This window comes from Centruroides sculpturatus, unplaced genomic scaffold, assembly GCF_000671375.1.
Source record: "Centruroides sculpturatus isolate CEXI.00-Female unplaced genomic scaffold, Cexi_2.0 scaffold903, whole genome shotgun sequence".
In the NCBI taxonomy this organism is placed as follows: Eukaryota; Metazoa; Arthropoda; class Arachnida; order Scorpiones; family Buthidae; genus Centruroides; species Centruroides sculpturatus.
The window spans coordinates 250658-268396 of NW_019385049.1; the positions used below are offsets into that span (position 1 = coordinate 250658).

The window sequence follows — 17739 nt, forward strand, 5'->3', positions numbered from 1 at the left end:
TAATTTATAAGAGGCCTTCTAGAATCGTCACCTTTGTCTATATTTTATAAATTAATCGTGTGCCTTTGGAACACGCCGAACTTACCCTAAAATGATCAATTTCGCCACTAGAGCTTCGAAATCGACAGTCACCGAAAAGCGCCCTCTTCCGCACGAAATACTAAAAAACGTCGAATAACAAAAAAAAATGTTTTTTAATTGTAAACTTTTTAAATAATTTATTAAAAATCACAGAAATTTATTTAAAAAAAAAAAACTCAAACTCGAAATCCACCGAAGAGACGAATTACGTCGATGTTAAATACTTGAACGTAAAAATAATCCACGGCGCTAATTCGAATTTCGGTAAACGCGTAACGTTTTCTTACACACACAACGAAATTTTCCCCGAATTTTTTTTGCATTTCTCGACGTTTTAAAGTGTCCCGAGTCCAAAAATGTAAAGATCTTCGGGGAAGGGGCGGGTTATTTTTTCTACCGATCGCCGTACTTTTCCTCCGTTATATATAAGACAGCGGGGAAATTAAAAATAGCGCGATACTTTTACGGTATTTAATGATATATAAAAACAGTACAGTATATAATAATGCTGTAATCGATAACTGAATAAGGAATACTGTATATATATATATATACAGCGGCGGTGGAGAAATCGAATTCGGAATCTTCGGTCCGTCGACATCTTTACGTCAGAGAAGCGCGGAAGTGACGTCGGACAAACGTAAAGTTATCCGAGATCTGTAATTAGGGGATTTTATTTTTATAATCTCGATCGGATTAAATAGTACGCCTTCGTAAGACGTCGTTGCCAATAGGAAAAAAAAAAAAAAACTTAAACAACAATTATAAATAAGATAAATATAACGATCGAGATAGAAAACGCAATGGCGACGAATTAATAACGGTTTATTTAATTAAAATGCTTCGGACGAATGAGAGGAGGGCACGAAACCTTTAATTAATTTGACGTCATTAGGTGAGAGAGTGACGTAACATCGAGGAAATGACGCCGGTCGTACTTTGATTCGGTGGTGCGATGGAAGATTTCCGTCGTATAAAACTCGTCGGTTTCGAGTAATACGGACGTTGAGATTCACGTCGACCTTCTGTACTTATCAGTTGAGAATTTGAGGCGTGTGAGACGGTAAGTATCGGACGGGTAATTGGTTTACCTGTAAAAAATACGGCGCGATGACCTAGATAGGTTGAGGGCGTAAAGGGTTGTCACCCCCAGTGGAAGGCCAAGATCCCCCTGGCGGAGACACCCCCCCATACGGAGCCAGAACTTTTAAACCTTTTAAATCTGCCATTCCTTTGTAAAAATATGGAAGGGGAGGGTTGCTTATCTTGCTCACCGCTTATTAAAATGCTTGGCGAATTCAGTTAAGTTTTGCAATAGATGATCTCCTTTGATAAGAAGTAGGGTGCACCGTTGCTAATCCGAACCTAATTCGTTGGCTTTGCGGCCGAATGTTCGGCTAAAAAAACAGTGGTTGTGGAATTATGCTTTAAAAATGCTATAAATTATGTTAAAATCTGTAGTAGGTGGGGACGAATTTAGACCTTTGTGCTTAGGAGTGATGCCGATTGTTTGTGGGAAACGTCGGCTCTCTTCTCTCCATCCCTCGCCTCCCTTCTTTATACTTCCGCACTTCTAATTTTGAGAAAATGCTTAATATGTTCGGTTTTGGTGGCTCGACTCTGCCAACCGTTCCGGGAAGTTTGTCTGCCTGGAAGGGACGAGATGAGCCTGCAGACTCTTTGCTACGTCGTCCCGTCCGTAGGAAGTAAAATACATCTGTCTGCAGCTCTTTGCGATTCTTTTCCAAATTATTTTGCTAAACTGAACGTTTTGCTAATTGGAACGACTCGTACTATGATTATTTTCGGTTAGATGGGGTGCGTTGTACTAAAATTGAGTTTTAATTTTACCTCTTTACTTAACCTAGATAGGCAGAAAGTCTAAAACTGTAAGATTTAATGAGTCATCTAATAATCCTGTAATTAATACATCGACCGGGATTTATGGGAGAAACTGTATTAAACTACATTTTATCTAAAAAGATACTTGAAAGGAAGAAGGGAGTTAATAAAACTGGACTAAGATTAACAAAAAGGAGAAGCGAGATCGCTCAGAAAGCTTAATTTAAACGGGAAGTATTTAAGTCAAAAGGATTTGAAACCATTATTTTGTAGGTATTTGGATTGCTTTTTTTGTAATAATTTTGTATTTTCTGAGACATGTTACGTTACGGGTTTGAAAATAAAACGAGTCGAATGGCTACTTATTTAAGGAGGCCGACATTTTTTTAAAAAGATTTCTGGTCGAAATTTGTCTGCCTCGACCTACGATTAGTTAATAAATGGTTCAGAATAACACAGAATAGTAAAATAATGGGAAGAAAATTTGATCCGACTGATAGAGATGATGCATCCCTATTGGTGGCAGTCCAAGTTAGCATTGTATTAATAGTAATAGTAAAAATAATAATAATAAATCAGTTAGTTTCAAAGTATATTAAGTTATATTTTTTAATATTTTACCTTGTTAAATTAAAAGTAAACAATACTCTATTGTATTAGCATTTTAATTTACATATTTTTCTATAAAAGCTTCAAGGTTTTGTATAGTGTTTTTACTGTACAAGATGGCGATGGCTTGTCCGACTATCGATTGATTGTAGAAAATTTTATATTTCCAGAATCTAAATCGAAAGAATGAGACTGGTCATTTTGAATAATTATGACGAAACTAGTACTTGGGCCGCCAAGTACGTTCGTAAACGCATTCGTCAGTTCAAGCCCGGCCCCGACAACTATTTTACTCTTGGTTTGCCCACAGGTTGGAGTGTTCAATTTTTCTCTCTAACAAACTAATCAATGAATATATCATTCCAGTTTTAAGTTATAAAATGTTTAGAATTAGTAATTTTGTGTAAACGGTACTAAAAATGCTTCTGTAATGCCAGTTTATTTGCAAACATGTATATTTAGTGTACAAGAATGGCAGTGTGTGTTGTATTAAGACAAATTAAATCCTTTGTTAGGGATACATATAACATAAGAGTTATAAAATTCTTGTGGCAAATGGGCCAGAATAGACTCTTAAAAAACATTAGGTGGATTTTTTTTGATGTGCTTAGCAATGCTGGAAGGAAGGGAAGGAACATTTTAGAATATGACATCTATGGAAAGATTGTTTGGGGGAAAATCTAGAAAAGATGCTACTGTAGACTAGCATATAACATATTTTAATTATTATTAAAATTATACGTTTATTAACAGAAATAGGAAAAATATCTTGCTACGTTAAAGCAACCAAAGCCAAATTAACGGGCTAGAAGCGGCTATAATTCGGCTTTGGTTGCTTTAATGTTTATCAGGTTAGCTGATGTTTGTTTATATATCCTGCTACAAAGTTATTGTACAAAAACTAATATTTTTCATTGTATAACACAATTTATTAGCCTACTGTTTCAACTCTAGATAACCTGAATTTTGAGTAACTTGACCTGAAAAAATTCTAAAGACCAGAAAGGGAAGACCTAGAAAGATATCATTTTTTCATGTTATCAATCCATATCAAAGAAAAAAAATGCAATTCATAATCTAACATTGGAATAAATATTATTATATTAATGGCATATAGACTTTCATTAGGACTTGTTGTCGTTAATTGATAAAAGCAAGAATGGGGAAAGTTAGTATTTAGTAGTTAGTAGCTAAAGTACTGTACTTTTAATTGAATGTGACAATTGCATCTATTACTTTTGTCAGCAAGTTTTTAATGTTTAGAAAAGTTAATCATTTTATGTTTTAATTATTTTATAAACTCCATAAACTGATGTATTTATAGGTTGAGAAAAGGCAAATTCTCCTATTCTTTTGGATCTCTGGAGATTTCAAAAAATACGACATATTACAAAAATTCACAAATAAGATAAATTATTTTGAATCTTTATAAAGGTTTTATACAATAAATTACAATTATTATACTTTAAATTTGTATAAATATTTAAATATTTTCAGGAAGTACGCCTCTAGCAACCTATAAAAAACTAATTGAATTTTACAAGGAAGGAACGGTTTCTTTTCGCTATGTTAAAACATTTAACATGGATGAATATGTAGGTAAGTTTGTTTATATAAATTAGATTATTATTAACTTTGTGTCAAATTATTTATTTGCTGTTGGAAATAAATAATTTGTGCCTAAGATTGTGCCTACTGTAGACCTGTTCGAGCCATAGTGCCAAGCACCATGAGACATCTGCCCACTCTCTACTGCTCTTGGCTATTATCTCTTGCTTGGTTTCTAAGGTGAGCAAGGTTCTTGACACTCCACTCTTTTTAGGCTTCATGATATTATCAATGTCTTTTAGAAATAAAAAGTTTAGAAAAGTACCCGCGAAAATTCAGTGAACGGAAATTAATTACTAAAGAATTATGTAAATGTGAGACCTGGGTGAAATTTGAAGTTTTGGTGTTACTGTTAACAAATATCCAATAGGACATTTAAACTCTCACCTTTTAGAAAATAAAAATTGACACACAACTTAACAAGCATCCAATAGTCTTGCAAAGACTAAAAAATTATTTGTCAGAAAAGTAAGAAAAAGCTGGAATTACAATGGAGAATTTCAAAGTTTGAAGGAATAATATCTGATTGGTATTAGGTCGAACGTCTTCTGCGCTCCGGAAGGTTTTGAATTGTTACTTGGAGACAAGGGAAAACCAATTGGTATTATTAATTATTATTAAACCAATCGGTTTATTTTATGTCGCTTCTTTTTGTGTTTGTTCTGTGAAGTGTTCATTGTCCAAACAAAAAATCTTTTTCAAAAGTGTTTGTTATCCTATTTGTTCACTGTACAAACTGTTCATTAACCAATCACCTACTGTACACTATTCTTTTTCATTACTAAGGCTGTGGCTATGCAGACGCAAGTGAGCGAATTTTCCGAGTGAGTGAGAATATGTGGCGAGAAGAGGTGAGATGCGATAAATATCAAAACCTGTCAGATATGTGTGAGAACCAGAGATTTGCTCTCGCTAGTGTTATTTCTCGCTTCTCGTTTGTGCATGGTTTTTCTTTGCGAAAATTATGTAGATCAAAGGGATCACCAAAGTGATCCAGATCGTAATGTGGGTAAGAGTAAATGAGGACCTTACACGAATTTTAGAGAAAAGAAAATTTTATATCGAATCCCCTTTCGCGTTGATACAATAAGTACTAGAGAACATAAGCTATATGCTCGTAACGATCTTACACCAATTTCGCTTCCTTATTATCACAGTCACTTTCAAAGTTTGCGGGTACCGGTATCAAATCGTTCACAATGGATGTTACAGATGAATTACATAGCAGATCTGCCACAGCAGATCTGCCACTGCGATAATCAATATAGGGCAGTCTCCTTTGTGAGTGGATGTCCGATTGGAGCTGCGACCACGTGTAAACGAGAATTCATCCTTTGTCCAAACTAATGGGCCACTGAAAACAGGTTGACGATGTTTCCTTACCCAACCTTAGTTAGATAATTCCCCGACGAATACCGAGCCCGATGTAATCCGATTCCTTCACTTACTTCGTTCAGTCCGCTCCTTAGTCCGCATATGGATTGAGCTTTACCTCCTTTGTCCTTTTTTTTTCCTCGTCTTCCTTTTCGCAGTCCAGGAATCCCACAGCAGAAAGAAGACCAAGTCCTTTTCTTCCTCACGGGTCGCCCTTTTTATAACTTCCTATACACTCCTCCCTTCACCACACACGTGGTCACCAAGGGGCCAATCATGGCACTGACAAAATCCACCATAAGGTGGCGCGCGATACAAAAATTTGAAAAGAACAAACAAAGAACCCAAACCAAGGTGTGACAACTCACAATATATAACAGAATAATAATTAAAATACACGTGCCTAGCACTACAATTAAATCTCTCGCAATATCTCGCTTGCTCTAAATTCGTGTCTGCATAGTCGCACCCTAAGAGAGGTATGTTTATTAAAGCAATTGATAATTTATTTCCAAATAATAATTAACAAATTTAACTGCCTTTATAATTTTGTTCAGAGTTTCTGATATTTCTTCTCTATGCCATTTGAAAAAACTGGCATAGCAGGAAGATTCTTGTTCTGATATTTTTGAGATTGTTCAACACATTGAATTTTTGAATGCATTTATGAACAATATTCTTACTTACTCCAATTCAGATAGAGATTCATTGGAAAATCTTTATTCTGGTATAGTGACATTCTATTAACCGGCATCATCGGGACCAATGTAGTGCCTCGTTATCAAATATGCTGGACAAATTTTATTTTTACGTATCTTCACGTGTAAAACTGTACAAACCTGTGTTTTATGATTGTTTTTCCAGACTATTCCTATCCTTGGTTAGCTTGAAACAAGAACACTTTTCTTACTTTGTGCATTGTACACTTTTATTGTATATAAATACAGCAAACTCTACTGTTCATGTACTTTCATAATTAGAGTTTGCTGTAGCTCTTTATAATAATTATTGATTCCAAATGTGCTAGATATTTCTGCTTCTCAAATCAAATCCATGCACTAATGTTTTTAGAAAAGTCTTTAGAAAAATCATGAGCTAACTGGTTTTACTTAGCATGGAATCATGTTGTCTTGGCATTTGTCATCTCTACCCACACCCTTTTCCAAGAACTGCATGTTTTAAATGCTTTCATACAAAAATCTTAACTCTCTAGATTTACTCAGTGTATCAATAACCCTCCCTAATTAATAATGGCAGTTTATTGGGTTTGCTGGCATAGTGGATGCCAGGTTAACAGAATTTCACTTATATCCAATAATATACAGTGGAATGCAATCTTGTGAGACTTGAGAGATTAAATGATTATTTTAAAAATGTTTCAATGCATATATTTATTTGTGAAATCTTTGCTAAATTCTGCAGTAGAGTGTAACATTCTGGCAATTGTATAGATATGCAACTGTCAGTAAAACAAGTAAATATCATTTTAAAACTTAAAATTCTAAGCTAACTTCTAAAACTTTATTATTAGGTATTTAGCTAATAAAAAGCATCATTTAATGGGCAACAGATAAAACAGACTACTATCAAGTCTTACTACAATAGATTTTAGCAATAAGCGTTATTGATAGTATGTTTTATTGATATTGTTGATTCATTATTATTATTATATCTATCCAACTTAACTACAAGATTATGCACTGACAAATTTAGTTGTTATTGATAAAACGATTCCCAATTACATTGGAAATCTTTGTTTACTTGGTCTATGGCAATTAGTTCTTTCAAATCTCTGTTAAACTTTTGAGTCCAGTTAGGATTTCCAGGAATTTGCTTTGCCATTAAAGCAGCAATATTTGCAGTTCTCTGGAAATGAAATTTGCCAGAAATGCACTGCTTTTACATTCCACACAATGTGAGCATTCTCCTTTTAAATTGTGGTAAATACTTGTTTAAAACCAAACAATATGGTGGTGGTAGCATGCTGGATGAGTAGATTAGTTTTTGTCTTCTGCATTTTGTTTATTTCTAGGAAGAGAGAAAAATTTTATTGTCTTGTTTAATTACTAAACAGTGAGATAAATGTTGGAGATTGATTCCAAAAATATCCTGATAAAACTATTTACTAGAATTGAGAGAAGCAAAAGTGTAAATAGTAAAGTTTTCTAATCTACATGAGTAAATACAATTTCTGTTATGAAATTAGAAAAGTAGGAAAGTTAGTTATGTTTAACACGCTGCAAAATAAAATTCATGCAGTCGTAATTAAAATATCTGTATTGGAGGTATCTAGCAGCTTAAGTTTTACCAAATTTATTAAGAATTACTCAGAAGATGTGGAAATCATTTTCATTGAGAGGAAACAATTTGAGTTCCTGGCAGAGAATTTAATGCCATCAAAAGCCATCCTCCTAGAAATGCAGACTTGAAAAAAATGATCCTTTTGAGTGTGTTCTAATAACTAGAAGCAATATGAGTTAAGCTCGGTTTACACTGTCTTATGAACCATTACAAACAAATACTAACCCAAATGAAATATTGTCTTTAATGTATTGTTCTCTGCATAAAACTTTACACCTATTTCTAAACAATTAGTATGAGCAGAAGTTAAACACATAAAGCCAAGGTCAGTTCTACCTGCTATCAAGCAATTTGAAATGGACTGTTTTGTTCTGCGACGTGACGGGTGAGGAAAATGATCGACGTGGGCATCTTTTAGGGCTCTCTGCCATCAATACTAATTGCTGCTCGCTATTATAGCCTTGCACGTGTCGCCTTACATGAGTGATGCATGCAAGATTATGAAATTATAACCAACACATATTGGAAACTACAATTTTACATATTACGTAATTTTTTTCCTTCTCAGGTTTCTTATGTTTTTTCTTTTGAAATTTGATCCGATAAAGAAAAGAAGTAAACATATCAAATATCGTTTCCTTGTAAATTACAAAAATTACAGTAATCAAATTAACTTTAATCATTTCATTTATAAAACATAGAAAGTACAGTAAAAAGACAAGGTAGAAATATGCAAAAGTTTCCATGAATTTTAGCAGTTTCGCCAATAAATATTTTTATGAAACAACAAAATTTTCGATACTATTACTAAATTTTAATTCATAAAAATAATATATTACTGTATTTCTAAAACGTGTCAATTGAAAAAGTAAAAAATATTTTTAAAAATGAAGCAGAAATAAATCGGTAGTAAGAAAGCTTGCACCCAGTTGTGAAGTAAATAATAATAAGAAAGCTATTTTAAGATTAGTTTATGCACCGCGGGACTCAACTAATACTGTAAAGATGCGGAAAATTATGTGGGTATAACTCTTGCGAGTGTTGCACGTAATAAATGCGATTTGACACAATAGCAATTCAAAATAAATACATTTTTACAAAAATATCATTGCTTATATTCAATTAATCTCAAATGGATGTTTGCATTTGCTCGGGACAACGAGATCTGAATGTTGACTATTTTTGCACTGAGTTGCAAAAATAGTCAACATTCTTCCGAATGCAATAACATTGTCATCCGATTTTCTTAAAACTGAAAGGAAACTTTTGTTTAAACCCTAATAAAATAGTTTGCAGTTTGTTTACTTTAAAATTATGTGTGACTGTTTTCATTTCACACTCTCCTGTGAAAGTAATAAAGTTTTATTATCCTGACCTTGACACACAACTCTCCCCCTTTCCAATTACAAAAAAAGCTGATGTCAATCTATGAAACTTGATCATTTACAGCAGGGGTCATTAAAACTGGCTTGTGAGGTCGGGTCATCTGGCCCGCCGCCGCACTATGTCACGAATGAGCTAATATATAATTATTTATATGGAAATATCATAGATTGTACTGTCAGTACTGTGATACATTGTTCTGGACTTCCAACTATTGATAAAAATTGCATCCCATGTTGACCTTTGCTTTCTCTTGACTGGAAGCATCAAATTTCTCAAGTAACTTCTGGAACTGTTTTTTTCCCCCACCAAAATCATTTCTGCACTTTTTAAAGAATATTCTGACTATTTGATAAAGTTTTGGTTGCTAGGTGTTTCCATAGAAGATCAAGAATAGGGATGGGTAGATTTCTGTTGGCCCTTTGACATTAGAGATTTGTGAATTGCAGGTTTACCCAGAGATCATCCAGAGAGTTACCATTCATTCATGTTCAATAATTTCTTCAAGCATGTGGACATCTTGCCAGAGAATGTGCACATTCTGAATGGAAACGCGCAAAACTTGCAGGAAGAATGTGACCAGTTTGAAAAGAAAATCACCGAAGCAGGAGGAATTGAGCTTTTCATAGGAGGTAATTAATTTCAGTTTTATTTTTTGACAAATAATCCAAGTATAAACTTTTCAATGGGAAACCATAATATTAGTGTGTAATATCCTTTATAAATTGAATTTGACAGGTGAGGTTTCTTTGGTTTTTTTCCAGAAAATCCAGTTACAACTGATCAAATATCTATTTTCTTTTCTTTTCAGAAAAACATGACACATGCATTTTGGATTGAAGTTTAATTAGTGATCCCTCTTCAGTGTTACTGTATGAAACATAACATTAGTTATTATATATAAGAAATATTTTATTAAACATTTGTAATAACTAATGTTATGTTTTATACAGTAACACTGAAGAGGGATCACTAATTACACATGCACTTCAATCCGAAATGTATGTGTCATTGTCATGCTTTTCTGAAAAGAAAAAACATAGATATTTGATCGGTTGTAACTGGATTTTTTGGAAAAAAACCAAAGAAACTTCACAATACATTGAATTCGACTTACTTGGATTGTGTAATATTCTCAATATGTTTATAATGCTCTTTTGTTACATGAATCACAGGCATTGGACCTGATGGACACATTGCCTTCAATGAACCAGGATCCAGTCTGTCATCTAGAACAAGAGTCAAAACTTTAGCTATGGACACTATCCTGGCCAATGCTAGATTCTTTGGCAATGACCTTACTAAAGTTCCACACGAAGCATTGACAGTTGGTGTTGGAACCGTCATGGATGCCAAAGAGGTATTCTCTCCCATAAACTGTATATGCTAGATGTTTGGTTGAGGATGAGATGGATTACAGACGCAAAAAATTTTTAGTATATTAATCCATCTCATTCCAGAATTTGCGTATTTATTAAATTAAAGTTCTGGAAGTAGTCATCAATATTACATAATGCATCTTTTTGTCTTTGTAGGTGATGATATTGATTACGGGGGCTCACAAGGCCTTTGCTCTGTACAAAGCTATAGAAGAGGGAGTGAATCATATGTGGACAGTATCAGCGTTCCAATTACACCCTCGGACTATCTTTGTATGCGATGAAGATGCCACTCTGGAGCTGAGAGTCAAGACGGTCAAGTACTTCAAAGGCTTGATGAGACTCCACAATACACTGATTCAGGATGACGATATCCCAGAAGACACTAAAGACCAATAACACCTCCTTGGTCCTGGCCTAATTTACCAAATAAAAATATTTTGTTTGAATGGTCTGTGTTTACTTTTAGCAGATAATTCCCACCCACAAATGTTCAAAAGGAGAAAAAGATAAGTTGAATATGGTGAATGTATTGTTTGTATAAATTGTGCCAGCACTAGGAGTGCTCTCTATTGGCAATCATGCTAGAAACAGAGGCAGCAAAAGGTGTAAGTTAGCATTAAGCTAGCACTGCATGTGATAGTTTCTATACTCAGACATTGAACTAAAGCAGATGATGGTTTTACTACAAAATTATATTTAGTATGAGTTGACTAGACTATCAGTGAATTTTTTTCCCTCTCCCTAAATGTTTACTTTCATGGATATACAACAATCTTTATGGACTTGTTTGTCTATTGTCTCTCTTGTTCTTCTATTACACTTGCTCCATTTCTGTCTTTTTAATATAAACTTGTCGACAAAAACTTTTACATCCAGATGATTGCTCAGTTACTGCAAAACCTAGCATACATCTCAGACACGTATTTAAATGACTATAGTTGTGGTCCAATTGAACATCAGATAATGCCACCAGTATCTTAAAACCAGAGCCGTAACTAGGGTATGGCCAATTTAATAAAGGCGCCAACGAGAAGGTTTCGAAATAATATGCATTCGAAATTAATAGCGAGGTTGAGGCCGAAGTTTTAAACGTCAAAACGTGTACGTCGGACGTTCAGCGCCGCTTTCCTGTAAGCCTAGAAGTTTGAGAGTGGTGTTTGGAATGTTGAGCATGATTCCACTGACTATCCAAACACCATTGTCAAACTTCTAGGATTACAGGAAAGCAGCGCTGAACGTCCGACGTACACTTCTACCTCAACCTCACTAATAACACAAAATTTTTTACATTTATATAGTATTTAAATGTAATTAGATAATTTTTTTATAATAGCATTTTTTTAGAATAAAATTATTATTTTTTTAATAATAAAATTAAAAAGGCACCATTTTTATTCTTGGCCATAGGCGTCCAAAATCCTAGTTACGGCTCTGTTTAAAATGGTTATTTTTATAAAAAGGTCAAGATTTGATGACCATAAATTTTCAGTATATCTGTTGTTGGAGGTCTTTGAACATCAGAATGCTTGTATAATGCAAAGACATTACATACAGCTGATGAAGTTTGAGAAAGACCACATTATTTTGGCTGAGGAAAGCAGAATGGCTCTTTCATCAAATTGGGTTATATCGAATCAGCGTTAAGCGGGGTCTTACTGTACTTTGTATCCAAATACTGTTGTAGCTCTGAGAATTTTATTAACACTCCCTGTCTCTGTAGCTAGTGGGGAAAGAAGTTTTTCCAAATTAAGATTAATAAAACACTACTTAAGAAGTTCAATAAGCCAAACAAAATGTAGAAATCTATCATTAATTTTTATTGAAAATACATTGGCTGCCACTCTAGATTACACATCCCTAATTAACGAATTTGCTAAAGTTAAAGTCCGAAGGGTAAAACTAGTAAATTGTTGTAGTTGGTTAATACTTGATATCATTAAAGTAGTTTATATTTTCAAAATAAAAATAGTATTCGTACAATTTGTGCAGTTTTTTTCTTTTTTAAATCACAATCGAAGGTTATTTTAAAAACATTTATGGGGCGGCATTTCGAAGATTTGCATCACACCGAGAAAATCTACTGCATGGCCCTGGCCACATAGAAATTTGTAGCATGTCGTCTTTAGCAAGGAATTCAGATTCTATTTGGAAAGGGAGTCTACTGAAAGACCACCAACGAATGCTTCAATCTCACCTGTACTGTTAACTGGAACACTGTCTCCACCAATGATCTGGAGAATCGTCTTGTATGATGATCACTCCTAGTAATAATATGAGACACATTGATGGTACAGCAGCAGTTTAAGCTTTTATGACTTGGATGTAATAAACTTAACTTCAATTTTCCTCATAAAATTAAAGTCTGGGCCTGTAACTACTGATTGTACCACTTTCTCTTCTAATACAAACTCTTGTCCAACATAATGTCAGTCATAGCGTGACATTCAATTCTAAATTTAATAACACTTGGTATACATTTTGGCCTTTTGTCTAAAGTAATTCTGAATAAGTTTGTGCACACTTGTGATGCAGCTACCCTTGTCAGCGGCAGAGTTGTTGCCAATAGACCAACAGTTGATAGATATACCATTCACACTACACCTTATAACTTTTCCAGCACTAGTTTATGTACGGTGTAGCATGATTAGTATATTTGTTTCCATTTTTTCTACGAGTGTTGATACTGGGTTGTATTCCAAACACTAAGTCAGAATTCTGAGTGGCTTACTGGGCCGAGCTAAGACTATTCTCAGCATTATTCAACTGATAATACTTTGCTAGACAACTAGGAAAACTAGCGGACGAAGTTAAAATTAAATGAAAATAAATACAACAAAAAATTAAAATAAAATAAAAAATCTAGCAACGAGTTGCGTAACTTTCCCGGCTATTATGAGATTCGATTTTAAAAATGACATTTGTATTATTAATCAAAATAAACAACTAAAATTGTATGTGGCGCCATCTGTTACGAGATTTTATTGTAAAAACTTTATACATAATTAATGTATAAAGTTTTAATAATAAAATCTCGTAACAGATGGCGCCACATACAATTTTAGTTGTTTATTTTGATTAATAATACAAATGTCATTTATAAATTTCATTTAAATTTTAGGCAGTTTGTACTCTTTTACGAATAAATATATCATCCAAATATAAAATAATATATTCTTAATATCACTTACCTTTGATTAATTTTAATTTGTTAGCAGACAGCGAATGTAGAGACGATAATATTGATCCACAAAGCTTCTGCTAACACGTATTTGGAAGAATAATGGCGGCTTAAGACCACGTGACCACAAACTGCCAATAGAAAAGCGTTTCTTATACGGCCACTCTCGTCATAGGCTCTCTAATTTGCACTTTACTCTCACGCCATCTATTGAACGGTTTAGTCGATAATTTCTTTTTTTTAATCAATCTTTCTTTTCCTCAACAACTTTAAATTAATGACAACTTTACTCGTTGTTAGCATTTACAGTGTTTTATGAGAATCATCTCTATCCTCAAAATTCTTATGTTATTTTATAATAATTTAAAATATATAAAGTTTTTATAATAAAATCTCATACCAGATGGCGCCACATACAATTTTAGTTATTTATTTTGATTAATAATACAAATGTTATTTTTTAAATGAAATCTCATAAAAGCCGGGAAAGTTACGCAACTCGTTGCTAGATTTCTTTTTATTTTTAATTTATTTTTTGTTTTTTTATTTTATTTCATCCCATGTAATATTTCTCACTGTACTGAATCGAGTAAAATTGTATAGCATACTTTATGTACTGTTAAAGTTAAAAAAATATTTTTAAAAAGAAAGTTTGCCTTTATATAGTTATATAAATGCATCAGAGGATAAGCTATGGTTTTCTCATTATAACGTGAAAGATATTTAATAAAATATAACAGAGAAAATGCAAATGCACCCATTTATTAACTCTATCATCATTACGAATATTTTGATGAATAGAGGCACGTGTGAGTGAAGATTTTAATAAGTCTACCGCTTCTTTAGGAAAATTTTGCCATTTATTCTTTTGAAGTGCCCACCAGTGGCCAAGCGGTCTTTGTACCCTGAACACTGGCAGTTCGGTCTTGGATTCGCGCCTTGCTCGGACGAGCTGGCCACGTGAAATTTTGAATTTTGAAAAACTGGCCCCTATTTAGAACGGGCTGGCCACGTGGAATTTTTCACGTGGCCAGCCCGTTCTAAATAGGGGCCAGTTTTCCTTAAAAAAGACCTCCCGGAACGCATCTCCCCTAGGCAGATCGCCCAAGCGTTGCGTTGCCATAACTTAACAAATATCCTTTTGAAATCTTTGCTTGCTGGTGGTTACAAGATCCGAACTCAATAAACACAAGTTTAAAATATTGTTTTCTGGCGCAATGTTCTATGTACATTTTAAAATATTTATCGCGAGCTTCTCGAGCCTCCTCCGTCAGCTGTTCTATAGGCAGCAGTGCGGAATATATCCTATAATTTAATACTTGTTTTACGTTAAAAACCCGTTCAAAATATCTTAAAATTCATTTAAATTTTAGCTTCATACCTACAAAAATTCCTTTAAAGTGTCACTATTATTTTATTGTGTCGATTTATTCCACATATCTGTGGTATAAATTTACATAAAAATTATTTTATTTCATCACATTTTATTTTGATACTTTAAAATACTAATTTGAAACGAATCCCCGTGTTTTGTAATTTGTATCATTTAATGTGTTCAAATTTCTATAATGGAAAATATATTATTAATATAAAGCAAGCGGATCATCATACGCTTTGTTGTCTTTTTTCGTACTGAGCTAATTAAGATGAAGAAGATTGTCGCCTGCATCTTCATTCTCTCAACCGTCGGTAAGTGCATCTTACTCTCTTCTTACCATAAGGGATGAGTAGAAAGTCTAGATCCATCTTTGTTTCCATTGGTGAAACGTGCTTCACCAAGAGAAGAGAATCGCCGTTGTTTTTGATCGTTTCAACCGACTACAACCGGCTGAAACAGAAAACGACTATGCCACCTGGCATGCAATTTGTCATCTCTTGAAGGCTACTGAACAGGCGGATTTGATGGTAGTGTCCTGTATGTTAATCATCTCAAACATACGCAATCTACAGCGATTCCCTTCTATTGGATCAGCATACTTCGCACGACTTGCAAAAATGGATCGAGACTTTATAATCACCCTGTATTTACAAAAATTAATCTTTCTTATAATCTATAGAAGGAATCTTTTCGTCATTTGTCCAAGACAGCGACGAATTTGTAGACGAAATTATCGAGAAAATGATACCAGATCTAGTAAATCCTGAAGGATTATCTTACTTTCCTTTAAAAGATTACTGGATAAAATCGTCGGTAACTATAAGATTTCTCAGTTGTAGGATGCCAAATCCTCCCGAACTTAACAGAAAAGACGACTGTTTGAAACCTTATGTCACTTCCAACCCGGGAGAGTTTAATATCGAATGTGTAATTACTCTGGACACCGAGCCCATCGAGTGCCACGGAGTATTTAGCATCGAGGATCATCAACCTGTCGATTTTACCATGGGATTTTACATATACCCAGTTACTTTGTCCATGAAAATCGCGGCCAACGAAACACGACTAACGCCTTACCTTTCGAATTTATCCATAATAGATATTAATAAATATTGGTTTGATATGAAGGACTTTGAAGATAAAGGTGGAAGGTTGTTTGATAGTTTTGTAATGGATAATTTGTCCAAGAAAATTTTAAATAAATTTCGAACCTATGTGGATGATATCATTCGAAAAATGTTAAGTATAGCCGTGTCTAATTCTCCTATTCCTTCGATTATTGATTTGGTCACTCCGTAGCGTAAAGTTTTAATTCGTATGTATGACTATATTAAGAATACAATGTATGTTATTAACTGTATGAAATATAATAAAATTTAATTTTTCTACCGAATTGTTAAGTTAATTTTGAAATAAATATGCATTTTTAAACAATTGCACATTAAATTCTTTTCTACTCTGAAGGACAAGGATGTAACCATTAAGACAAAGATAAGATTAATTAGATCCCTTGTATTCCCTGTTACGATTCCGAAAGCTTACATACAGTACTTAGGTAACACAAGCGGAAGAAACTAGACGAAGACTCCTGAGAACACAATGGACAGCAAACACGACAAACATCAGACTTGACATGTCTCCTGAAGCCGTGCTTCTGAAGTCTTCTTGATACGTATTTTATTGTTAATTGTCTACTTGGACTTTACTTTTTAATAGGGATTATACTGGTGTCTAAAAATTGGCACAGTACCGAGAGTTATTTCAGGAAATAACAAAATTTCTTTATTATATCGCCTATAGTAATAATTTCTGTACACATATTATACGTGTTTCGGGCTAGCATGCCCCTCATCAGCAGTATTACCACTTAACACTAAAAGTAACAACAACAAACAAGTTACTGTATAATTTAAAAAATTTTTCTTTAACCAATAAACTTACTGTAAATACATATTCCAATTTCGAATTAATTAAAGGCTGTAAACTATTAAAATCAAACAACATCACGTAAGAAAATCAAGGCTTCATTTGTCACGAAAAGAAGACAGTTAACTATGCTTTTTTTATAAACGTCATCTAGTATGGCGCTCCAAGATTGGTGGATTATACGACCTAAATTATTATTTGTTCTATTTATTTATTTCTTTATGTGTAAATGTTCGTATAATTCACTTTTATAATTATTTGATTCTTTTTTTCTTAATTTTTATAGTATTTTTGTCAATTTGGCACCCATAACTACTGCAGAATTTGCATAATTACCCCTTATTGCACGTATGTGCTCTTTTATTCTTGTAGTCAATTTTCTTTTTAGTATGTTTTTCATTCTTTCAAATAATTTAGGTACAGTAGAGCCTCGATTATCCGACCGTCCTATTCGGCAAATTTCAAATGTCCGCTAGTGATGTGGCGCTACAATATTTGGCTATGTCTTGGCTACTTTAATATTATTTTTACGTGTTTTAGCTGGCAACACTCATTCGACCATGAAAGGGAGCCAGTATTTAAACGAGGCTTAATTTTCTAATTTTTAACGATACAATAGCGACGATTATTATTTTAAAAAATTTTTGTTAGGCTTAACATCGATGAAAATTCAACGC

At 33.6% G+C, this 17739-nt stretch overlaps 3 protein-coding genes across 3 annotated transcripts in view; 2 read left to right on the plus strand and 1 right to left on the minus strand.

Moving 5' to 3' along the window:
* The window catches only part of LOC111633921 (proteasome maturation protein-like), a 34294-nt gene extending 20407 nt beyond the window's left edge, over positions 1 to 13887 (minus strand). Inside the window, exon 1 of the mRNA XM_023378576.1 lies at positions 13769 to 13887. The gene's annotated coding sequence lies outside the window, so the exon portion shown is untranslated. The remainder of the gene's footprint in view (positions 1 to 13768) is intronic.
* On the plus strand, positions 964 to 11026 carry LOC111633918 (glucosamine-6-phosphate isomerase 1-like). The gene is made up of 6 exons (XM_023378571.1): positions 964 to 1144; positions 2703 to 2842; positions 4030 to 4131; positions 9648 to 9830; positions 10374 to 10558; positions 10734 to 11026. Exons 2-6 carry the CDS (start codon positions 2719 to 2721, stop codon positions 10974 to 10976), a joined length of 837 nt encoding a protein of 278 aa, XP_023234339.1. The 5' UTR covers positions 964 to 1144; positions 2703 to 2718; the 3' UTR covers positions 10977 to 11026.
* Positions 13888 to 15321: 1434 nt separating the features above from the next.
* On the plus strand, positions 15322 to 16529 carry LOC111633920. The gene is made up of 2 exons (XM_023378574.1): positions 15322 to 15447; positions 15816 to 16529. Exons 1-2 carry the CDS (start codon positions 15405 to 15407, stop codon positions 16433 to 16435), a joined length of 663 nt encoding a protein of 220 aa, XP_023234342.1. The 5' UTR covers positions 15322 to 15404; the 3' UTR covers positions 16436 to 16529.
* The last annotated feature ends 1210 nt before the right edge of the window (positions 16530 to 17739 follow it).

Coding starts and splice junctions, on each gene's coding strand:
- LOC111633920 (XM_023378574.1), top strand. CDS start 15,405: ATGAAGAAGATTGTCGCCTGCATCTTCATTCTCTCAACCGTCG. Junction 15,448..15,815: donor CTTCATTCTCTCAACCGTCG/GTAAGTGCATCT, acceptor TATAATCTATAG/AAGGAATCTTTTCGTCATTT.
- LOC111633918 (XM_023378571.1), top strand. CDS start 2,719: ATGAGACTGGTCATTTTGAATAATTATGACGAAACTAGTACTTGGGCC. Junction 2,843..4,029: donor TACTCTTGGTTTGCCCACAG/GTTGGAGTGTTC, acceptor AAATATTTTCAG/GAAGTACGCCTCTAGCAACC. Junction 4,132..9,647: donor TAACATGGATGAATATGTAG/GTAAGTTTGTTT, acceptor TGTGAATTGCAG/GTTTACCCAGAGATCATCCA.